This window comes from Microchirus variegatus (genome assembly GCF_963457635.1).
Source record: "Microchirus variegatus genome assembly, chromosome: 8".
NCBI classification, from domain to species: Eukaryota; Metazoa; Chordata; class Actinopteri; order Pleuronectiformes; family Soleidae; genus Microchirus; species Microchirus variegatus.
In genome coordinates this window covers 31,496,218-31,507,314 of record NC_139809.1, presented here as the reverse complement: position 1 = coordinate 31,507,314, position 11,097 = coordinate 31,496,218, and the positions used below count along the sequence as shown (strand labels likewise).

Here is an 11,097-nt window from a genome sequence, read left to right as displayed (position 1 = left end):
ACACACACTCACTCTCTCCCTCACACACACACATACTCTCTCTCCCTCACACACACTCTCTCTCTCTCCCTCACACACACTCTCTCTCTCTCCCTCACACACACTCTCTCTCTCACACACACACACTCTCTCTCTCTCCCTCACACACACACATACTCTCTCTCCCTCACACACACACACACTCTCTCTCTCACACACACACACACACACACACACACACACACACACACACACACACACACACACACACACACACACACACACACACTGTGAGTGGTTCACAGACTTCAGTTTCTTCCTTCGTCGTCTCTTCCAGGTCCACGTACGGTCACGCCGGGACGGTCCACCGCGGCGAGGTCTACGTCTCGGGCGGCCACGACTATCAGATCGGACCGTACCGCCGGGACGTGCTGAGCTACGACGCGTCGGGCGACTGCGGCGGCGCGTGGGCGGAGCGGCCGCCCATGTCGGTGGCTCGCGGCCGCCACTGCATGGCCTCGCTCCGCCACCTCGTCTACGCCGTCGGGGGCAGCGACGACCGCGCGGACACCGCCGAGCGCTTCGACGTCCTGCAGGCGGAGTCGTACGACCCGCGCGGCGGCGGACAGTGGACGCGCGTGGCGCCGCTGCTGCTGCCCAACAGCGAGGCGGGGCTGGCGGTGTGGGCGGGGCGGATCTACGTGCTGGGGGGCTACGGCTGGGAGAACATGGTCTTCTCCAGGGCCACGCAGGTGTTTGACCCCGACGGAGGGGCCTGGTCCAGGGGACCCGACTTACCCAAGCGCATCGCGGGAGCGTCCGCGTGTGTTTTAACTGTCAAGCCTTCGTCCTCGTCCTCGTCCTCGTCCTCGCCAGAGGACAAGACGACGGGACAAAGTGCGAGAGGACGATCGCGTCCTGTGTAAAAGAGACCGACGAAGGACTTCAGAGGCTTCTCGTGAGAGGAAAAGACTTTATTTATGAGAATCACCACAAGAAAATCAGTCATATTTCAAATCTACCCTGCTCCAAAGTCACTCACTCTCCCTGCACCAAAGTCCTTAGAGAAAACCGGTGATTTTAACATCACAGCACACAGGAGTTCACAGGAGTTGTTGATCCACTGCTGCCTCCATCACTGAGTTCAAACGTCTGATTTTGTCAATTCGGTTTTTAAAATCCTTCGTTCAGATTGACCTCAGTGACACAAAGTGACCACACGAGGCAGCAGAGGCTGTTTTTTTCCTCTATGGGCTTTGGTGTGGCAGAGTGAGTGGTTTTACAAACATCAGTTTATAATAAAATGCTTGATTATACCAAAGGTTTTTCTTATTCCCGTCGGCCAGATGTCTGGTCGGCTCCTGACTCCTTTGTCGTTCTTCCTTCGCCGTATTTGATGGAATAGAACGCGATTCCACTTAACTTTCCACAGGTCACACGTTTATTTGTACGATCTTCACCAAACTCTTGGAAAGCGTTTGCCCGATTTCACAGCAGTGTTGTTTTTGACAACCGTCTTAGATTTAGTCTTAGTCTTAGTCTTTTGGACGAAAATGCTTATTAATTTTAGTCACTTCTATATGTGATAGTTTTAGTCCAGTTTTAGTCGAAAAAAGAAGTATAATCTTCTAACAAATGTATTGGAGGTTGTTGTTGGGCAAGTGTCGCACACAAGTTGTGAAAATAGCAGCAGACCTATAACCCTAACCCTAACCCTTCAACACACCATCACTGAATGCTAACATGGCTAACCACGCTGCTAAACAAACGCACACATATAACGAATTGACGTTAGCGTAACAAAAGCTAACTTTGGCCACTACTACTACTAACTACTGTGTCCGGTTATTGTCATGCGTGTCATGTTTTCTTTCTGCCGCTAAAAAAAATGATCCATCCGTTTTGTTGTTTGCTAACACGTTAGCATAAAGATCGCTAGCTTGAAGTGCTAACGAGTGCCCTCACATAGCAGAAGTGTCGGCCTCTGCGGGATTTCCTTATCCATGGTCATTCAACGGTGAACACGCGTCATGTCTCGTCGTGTTTCAGAGAACCGGGGTTATCTCCTTTACCTAAAGTTCTCGTTCCTTAACCTAAAGTTCTCTTTGAACATTTGTTTCACCTCATGTTTCAGAGAACCGGGGTTATCTCCTTAACCTAAAGTTCTCTTTCAACATTTGTTTCACCTCATGTTTCGGAGAACCGGGGTTATCTCGTCACCGTCTCGTTATCTTCGTGAAAAAAAGGTGGCGTCAACGAAAAGATTTCCGTCATCGTCGACGAAAAACAACACTGTTTCACAGCCGGACGAAATCGGCGGCGTAGCCGGCAAACGGGAAGTTATTAGCTCATATATCGGGAATCTATTCAATCCAATATGGCGGAAGAAGAACGACACGGGGTCAGGTGACGCAAATCTTCAATTTCCACACTACACCGGTTCCCGGCCGGAGTTGGACCGGTGGAGATCTCGGGAAAAGGTGTCTGATGCAGGAGCCGACCGAACATCTGGCTGACGGAAGGACAACAGTGTGCACACGGATAAAACCCATCCTGCACCGATTCCGTCGTCTGTCGCCCTGCGATTCGTCCGACGGCTTCATTCAAAAGGATAGTACGGGTGAGATCTGAGCCTGAAACAAACAGGAAACAGTTGAGAGAGGGCGCTGCAGTGTCGGCGGCGGGCGGCGGGGGGCGGTCGGTCACTCACTCTGCGAGCGCACAGCACCTCCAGCCTCGGTCCAGTCCTCGCAGCGCTTTCACGTCGTCTTCGCAGAGCTTGAAGTCGAATATCTGCACAGTTTCCGTGTCAACAAGTCACTGGGTTATTTCAAATATGACAACACAGGACCGACGTCACGGCAGAGGCGTCTGCCGGTTCGGTAACGACAGTCTTTTTGGGGTTTTTTTTGCAGGGCGGGGCGACGTGGTCCCGCGAGTAAAAAAAAAGAAGTGAAACTTTGCAAAAGGCTTCAGATTAAGTCTTTGTCAGCTTAAAAACACGTTCAAATAAACCGAATAAAAATGTTTACCTTTGTGTTTTCGAGAATATGATGAGACTTGTCGCTCTTGGGGATGACAGCGATGCCCTGCTGCACGTGGTACCTGAGCAACACCTGCAAGGTTATCATCGTGAGTGAATGGATCAAAGGAACACACACACACACACAGACACACATTCTTGTACTTCCTGCATACTGAGGACTAGGTTGCTGACAAAGTGAGGACCAGCATTTCCACTTTATAAATCAACACAATTACAAATATCTACTTCATGAATGACATCAATAAAGAACTACTGGTTGCAGTACCATAACATGTCTGCAGGTGGAGCCCGAGAGCAAAAAGGGCTGGAAAACTTTTTAAAATAAAAACTTTTTATTTTATAATAAATATATATATATATAAATATATATAAATTGAACCAAAATTTTTGGTCGAAAATTTGACAAAAACGTCATACTATGCTATGTCGTCCAAAAGTTGAAAAAGAGTTTGACAAAAAAAAATTAAATTTTTTTTTACCCAAAATTTGACAAAAACATCAAACTATACTTTGTCTTCCAAAATGTGAAAACATCTTTGACAAAAAAAATTTGACCCAAAATTTGACAAAAACGTCATACTATACTATTTCGTCCAAAAGTTGAAAAAAAATTGGACAAAAAAAAAATGGTCCAAAATTTGACAAAAAAAAATTTGACCAATAAATTTGACCAAAAAAAATGGAAAATTTTACCCATAATTTGACAAAAACAAAACGTCATACATCCAAAAGTTGAAAAAAAAAAATTTGGTCCAAAATTTGAATTTCTTTTTTGACAAATTGAGTATAGCATGTTATAGCAACCTAAGGAAGTGATTTTAATGAAAACAAAGTGAGGACCGACCAAAATGTCCTCACTCCGTAAAAATGACCTCACTTTGTTGGTTAAAAACCCTCACTGGTCCTCAGTATGCCGCAACTACAAGAACACACACACACACACACTGACCTGTGCAGAGGTGCGTCTGTGCTTTCTGGCTATTTCTGCAACAACTGGGTCCTCGAGCAGCTTCTGTGGATCACCGTCTGCACTCAACCTGAAACAGGATGAAAAGGTCTGTGACGTGCATTCACTCTCCTACACCAAAGTCCACAGAGAAAACCAGTGATTTTATGCTGGTCCTCTGCTGCCTCGTGTGGTCACTTTGTGTCACTGAACTAAGTCTAAATGAATTGTGTGTGTGTGTGTCTTACATGTGCGCGGGTCGTGCAGGTGAACCAAACGGGCTGAACGCAGTCAGAACAATGTTGTTGGATTTGCAAAAGTCAATCATCTCCGTCTGCACGAGGTACGGGTGTAGCTCCACCTGCAGGACGACAGGAGAACTGAGCAGACGTCCAAACTGTCAACTCAGGCAAAATGGAGGCTCTGAGCGTCAGATATCTGTTTCTTAAAAGTTTTCCAGCTCTCGCATCAGCTCTGAACACAACGTTAACACAACGTTAACACAACGTTAACACAACGTTAACTAACAGAAGGCTGAAAAATTGACGTTTGTAAACCACTCACTCTCCCACACCAAAGTCCATAGTGTAAACCAGTGATTTTAACATCACAGCAACACAGGAGTTGTTGATCCACTGCTGCCTCCATCACTGACTTACAATACAGGAGTAAGGGCTGCAGATACAGGAGCAGCAGATACAGGAGTAAGGGATGCAGATACAGGAGCAGCAGATACAGGAGTGAGGGCTGCAGATACAGGAGGGAGGGCTGCAGATACAGGAGCAGCAGATACAGGAGTAAGGGATGCAGATACAGGAGCTGCAGATACAGGAGTGAGGGCTGCAGATACAGGAGGGAGGGCTGCAGATACAGGAGCTGCAGATACAGGAGTGAGGGCTGCAGATATAGGAGCTGCAGATACAGGAGTGAGGGCTGCAGATACAGGAGCAGCAGATACAGGAGTGAGAGCTGCAGATATAGGAGCTGCAGATACAGGAGTGAGAGCTGCAGATACAGGAGCAGCAGATACACACACACACACACACACACACACACACACCCACACACACACACAGTCACAGCTTCCTCTGACTTCACATCCTTCCTTTTTCTGTGCTGATGTTGCCGTCCTCTGTCCTCACTGTCCTCATGGTTTTCTCTATGGGCTTTGGTGTCTGGAGAGTGAGTGGTTTACAGACACAGACTCACTTTCCTGTTATATTAAAGGCACAGTGAAGCGACAGAGTGTCAGGCGTGAGCCCTCTGTCATAATAACAAAGGTGTGCTGCACCTGGTTGACAGCAGGGGGCACCCTGCACAGAGCCAGCAGCCTCTGCAGCTGCAGGACGTTGAAGTTGGACACGCCGATGCTCGTCACCTTCCCTGAGGCCTGCAGAGCTTCCATGCCCTGCAAACACACGGAGGAGAAACCTTCAGGAAACATTTACATTCTTATATTTTTCTATTGAAAAAAAAAAAAAAAAATCCTTTCACCACCGTGGAATGACCCGCGTTCTTACCCTCCACACGTCCACATAGTCGATGTCAGAGGTCAGCGTCTGTGCGTCCTCCTCGGGGAAAAGCTCGTCGCCCGCTTTCTGTGGACACGTTCACATCATCACGGTCAAAACAACATTTATATTATTGTTCCAGCAAAAACATTCTTTTTAAATCTGTTAAAACGAGCTTTATCTCAAATGGATTTTGTCATTTTGTCTAAGTTTGAGTCTACGATATCTTTAAGAACTCACTCTGCCACACCAAAGTCCACAGAGAAAACCAGTGATTTTAACATCACAGGGACAAGGAGCTGCTGGTCCTCTGCTGCCTCGTGTGGTCACTTTGTGTCACTGAGTTAAGTTAGTGATGGAGGCAGCAGTGGATCAACAACTCCTGTGTGCTGTGATGTTAAAATCACTGGTTTTCTCTATGGACTTTGGTGTGGGAGAGTGAGTGACTTTGGTGTGGGAGAGTGAGTGACTTTGGTGTGGGAGAGTGAGTGACTTTGGTGTGGGAGAGTGAGTGACTTTGGTGTGGGAGAGTGAGTGACTTTGGTGTGGGAGAGTGAGTGACTTTGGTGTGTGAGAGTGAGTGACTTTGGTGTGTGAGAGTGAGTGACTTTGGTGTGGGAGAGTGAGTGACTTAGGTGTGTGAGAGTGAGTGACTTAGGTGTGTGAGAGTGAGTGACTTTGGTGTGTGAGAGTGAGTGACATTGGTGTGGGAGAGTGAGTGACTTTGGTGTGGGAGAGTGACTTTGGTGTGTGAGAGTGAGTGACTTTGGTGTGGGAGAGTGACTTTGGTGTGTGAGAGTGAGTGACTTTGGTGTGTGAGAGTGAGTGACTTTGGTGTGGGAGAGTGAGTGACTTTGGTGTGGGAGAGTGAGTGACTTTGGTGTGGGAGAGTGAGTGACTTTGGTGTGTGAGAGTGAGTGACTTTGGTGTGTGAGAGTGAGTGACTTTGGTGTGGGAGAGTGAGTGACTTTGGTGTGGGAGAGTGAGTGACTTTGGTGTGTGAGAGTGAGTGACTTTGGTGTGTGAGAGTGAGTGACTTTGGTGTGGGAGAGTGAGTGACTTAGGTGTGTGAGAGTGAGTGACTTAGGTGTGTGAGAGTGAGTGACTTTGGTGTGGGAGAGTGAGTGACTTTGGTGTGGGAGAGTGAGTGACTTTGGTGTGGGAGAGTGAGTGACTTTGGTGTGTGAGAGTGAGTGACTTTGGTGTGTGAGAGTGAGTGACTTTGGTGTGTGAGAGTGAGTGACTTTGGTGTGGGAGAGTGAGTGACTTAGGTGTGTGAGAGTGAGTGACTTAGGTGTGTGAGAGTGAGTGACTTTGGTGTGTGAGAGTGAGTGACATTGGTGTGGGAGAGTGAGTGACTTTGGTGTGGGAGAGTGACTTTGGTGTGTGAGAGTGAGTGACTTTGGTGTGGGAGAGTGACTTTGGTGTGTGAGAGTGAGTGACTTTGGTGTGTGAGAGTGAGTGACTTTGGTGTGTGAGAGTGAGTGACTTTGGTGTGGGAGAGTGAGTGACTTTGGTGTGGGAGAGTGAGTGACTTTGGTGTGGGAGAGTGAGTGACTTTGGTGTGGGAGAGTGAGTGACTTTGGTGTGGGAGAGTGAGTGACTTTGGTGTGGGAGAGTGAGTGACTTTGGTGTGGGAGAGTGAGTGACTTTGGTGTGGGAGAGTGAGTGACTTTGGTGTGGGAGAGTGAGTGACTTTGGTGTGGGAGAGTGAGTGACTTTGGTGTGTGAGAGTGAGTGACTTTGGTGTGTGAGAGTGAGTGACTTTGGTGTGGGAGAGTGAGTGACTTAGGTGTGTGAGAGTGAGTGACTTAGGTGTGTGAGAGTGAGTGACTTTGGTGTGTGAGAGTGAGTGACATTGGTGTGGGAGAGTGAGTGACTTTGGTGTGGGAGAGTGACTTTGGTGTGTGAGAGTGAGTGACTTTGGTGTGGGAGAGTGACTTTGGTGTGTGAGAGTGAGTGACTTTGGTGTGTGAGAGTGAGTGACTTTGGTGTGTGAGAGTGAGTGACTTTGGTGTGGGAGAGTGAGTGACTTTGGTGTGGGAGAGTGAGTGACTTTGGTGTGGGAGAGTGAGTGACTTTGGTGTGTGAGAGTGAGTGACTTTGGTGTGTGAGAGTGAGTGACTTTGGTGTGGGAGAGTGAGTGACTTTGGTGTGGGAGAGTGAGTGACTTTGGTGTGTGAGAGTGAGTGACTTTGGTGTGGGAGAGTGAGTGACTTTGGTGTGAGAGAGTGAGTGACTTTGGTGTGGGAGAGTGAGTGACTTTGGTGTGGGAGAGTGAGTGGTTTACTAACTTCAGTTTCCTGTTTCAACATTTTTACACTGGCAACATTTTTTTTTAATTTTTTTTTTAAAGTATAACATCTTTGTCAGTTCAAGTTTGTTAAAGTTTGTAAACCACTCACTCTCCCACACCAAAGTCCTTTGAGAAAACCAGTGATTTTAACATCACATCACACAGGAGCTGCTGTGTCACCATTGCTACTAGCTGCTGCTAATGTTAGCATACATGCCCAATACCATCATTCAGCATAATGTTTTTTTAATGCCATATTAGCATGTTAGCGTATAAATCACCTAGAGTGAAAACAAAATGGCCACTTTTAGCCACTTAAGTAAACACTTGGCTAATAAAATCCACGTCAGTTTAAGTCTACGACGTCTTTGAGAACACGTTCACGTCTTTATCTTCACTGTGAGACGGACTTTAACAACAGGAAACTGTAAAGTTTGTAAACCACTCACTCTCCCACACCAAAGTCCATAGAGAAAACCAGTGGTTTTTAGCTCACAGGGACACAGGAGCTGCTGGTCTACTGCTGCCTCGTGTGGTCACAATCAGTCATTGTAAGTTAGTGATGGAGGCAGCAGTGGATCAACAACTCCTGTGAACTCCTGTGTTGCTGTGATGTTAAAATCACTGGTTTACTCTATGGACTTTGGTGCAGGGAGAGTGAGCTGACGTAGACGTAGACGTAGACGCACCTTCAGGGCGACGGGGAAATGAACGAGGTACAGATCGAGGTGGTCGAGCTGCAGGTCGCGGAGGGATTTGTTCAAGCAGACGAGGACGTCGTCTGGAGCGTGATGAGTGTTCGACAGCTGCACAACAAAACCTTCATTACATATGAACATACTTATACATATATACTTATACATATATATATATATACTTATACATATATATATATATAAATCATGGAGAACACGTGGAAACACTGTCACCTTACTGACGATGAACATGTCCTGACGTCTGACGACTCCCTGCTGCATCTTGGAGCGCAGAGCTTTGCCGATGTCCACCTCGTTGCCGTAGTCGTAGGCCGTGTCTATGTGGCGGTAGCCCGCGGCGATGGCGGCCTCCACGGCGGCCTGGACTGAGGTCCGGGGCAGATGGGAGGGCTGCAGCGAGTAGGAAACACGTCAGAAAGATAGATTTACCCTGAAAACAGTGTGACAATACAGGAGCTGCAGATACAGGAGCTGCAGATACAGGAGCAGCAGATACAGGAGTGAGGGCTGCAGATACAGGAGTGAGGGCTGCAGCTACAGGAGCTGCCGATACAGGAGTAGCAGATACAGGAGTGAGGGCTGCAGATACAGGAGCAGCAGACACAGGAGTGAGGGCTGCAGATACAGGAGCAGTAGACACAGGAGTGAGGGCTGCAGATACAGGAGCAGCAGACACAGGAGTGAGGGCTGCAGATACAGGAGCAGTAGACACAGGAGTGAGGGCTGCAGATACAGGAGAAGCAGATACAGGAGTGAGGGCTGCAGATAAAGGAGCAGCAGACACAGGAGTGAGGGCTGCAGATACAGGAGTGAGGGCTGCAGATACAGGAGCAGCAGACACAGGAGTGAGGGCCGCAGATAAAGGAGTGAGGGCTGCAGATACAGGAGCAGCAGACACAGGAGTGAGGGCTGCAGATACAGGAGTGAGGGCTGCAGATACAGGAGCAGCAGACACAGGAGTGATGGCTGCAGATACAGGAGCAGCAGACACAGGAGTGAGGGCTGCAGATACAGGAGCAGCAGATATAGGAGTGAGGGCTGCAGATACAGGAGCAGCAGATATAGGAGTGAGGGCTGCAGATACAGGAGCAGCAGACACAGGAGTGAGGGCTGCAGATACAGGAGCAGCAGATATAGGAGTGAGGGCTGCAGATACAGGAGCAGCAGATACAGGAGTGAGGGCTGCAGATACAGGAGCAGCAGATATAGGAGTGAGGGCTGCAGATACAGGAGTGAGGGCTGCAGATACAGGAGAAGCAGATATAGGAGTGAGGGCTGCAGATACAGGAGCAGCAGATATAGGAGTGAGGGCTGCAGATACAGGAGCAGCAGATATAGGAGTGAGGGCTGCAGATACAGGAGCAGCAGATATAGGAGTGAGGGCTGCAGATACCTTCCATGTTCCCAAACCCAACAAAGGCATGCGTGATGAGCCGTCGTTCAGCTCTAAGCTTCTGGCCTCCTGTGTTACGTCCATGTCGACTGAGGACATTTTAAAAAGAAGAAGCGCACACACACGCACACACACTCACACACACTCACACACACACAGTCACAGCTTCCTCTTCTCTAACGCTGACTTCACGTCCTTCCTTTTTCTGTGCTGATGTTGCCGTCCTCTGTCCTCGTGTCCTCCCGCTCTGTCCTCGTGTCCTCGCTCTGTCCTCGTGTCCTCGCTCTGTCCTCGTGTCCTCGCTCTGTCCTCGTGTCCTCGCTCTGTCCTCGTGTCCTTATCAGCTCTGTGGTTAATGATTAGACGACATGAAGACTTCAAGTATTTACATGTAAACTCACTGAGTGACTGAGTGAGAGACAACATCACAAAGGTCACTGCTAATGACACAGGGTTTATATAAGGGTACACACACACACACACACACACTGAGAGAGAGACACACACAGACACACACACAGAGACACACACAGAGACAGACAGACAGACACACACACAGAAACACACACACACACAGACACACACACAAACACACACATAGAGACACACACAGAGACACACACAGAGACAGACAGACAGACAGACACACACACAGAAACACACACACACAGACACACACACAAACACACACAGACACACACACACAGAGACAGACAGACAGACACACACACACACACACACACACACACACACACAGAGACACGTAACTAGTTAATGGTTAACCTTCAGTGTCTGCAGTGCAGTTGTATGAGTCACAGACACAATGAGCGCCCCCTGCTGTTCACTCTGTCAGAAGACTTTAAAAAAAACAAAGACCTGAAATTCTGTTTTTCTGTGAATATAAACATAAACATGTCTTTATCTTCACTGTTAGACACTAACCACTCACTCTCCCGCACCAAAGTCACTCACTCTCTCGCACCAGTCACTCACTCTCCCACACAAGTCACTCACTCTCTCACACCAAAGTCACTCAATCTCCAACACCAAAGTCACTCACTCTCTCACACCAAAGTCACTCACTCTCTCACACCAAAGTCACTCACTCTCCCACACCAAAGTCACTCAATCTCCAACACCAAAGTCACTCACTCTCTCACACCAAAGTCACTCACTCTCTCACACCAAAGTCACTCACTCTCCCGCACCA

The 11,097-nt window shown here is 48.2% G+C and overlaps 2 protein-coding genes across 2 annotated transcripts in view; one reads left to right on the top strand and one right to left on the bottom strand.

Annotated features, from left to right (window-relative positions):
• The window catches only part of klhl36 (kelch-like family member 36), a 7,767-nt gene extending 6,570 nt beyond the window's left edge, over positions 1-1,197 (top strand). The window contains exon 8 of the mRNA XM_083893856.1: positions 317-1,197. Coding sequence (XP_083749982.1) covers positions 317-905 — 589 coding nt within the window. The 3' untranslated portion in view covers positions 906-1,197. The remainder of the gene's footprint in view (positions 1-316) is intronic.
• Positions 1,198-2,346: 1,149 nt separating this feature from the next.
• LOC310931233 (aldo-keto reductase family 1 member B1) lies at positions 2,347-9,986 on the bottom strand (the record flags this gene model as incomplete). Its single annotated transcript, XM_083894343.1, has 10 exons — positions 2,347-2,491; positions 2,690-2,772; positions 3,012-3,095; positions 3,975-4,062; positions 4,220-4,332; positions 5,263-5,379; positions 5,492-5,569; positions 8,468-8,584; positions 8,708-8,884; positions 9,888-9,986. The coding sequence occupies 10 exons, from the start codon at positions 9,984-9,986 to the stop codon at positions 2,347-2,349; spliced, it is 1,101 nt and encodes a 366-aa protein (XP_083750469.1).
• Positions 9,987-11,097: the final 1,111 nt, after the last annotated feature.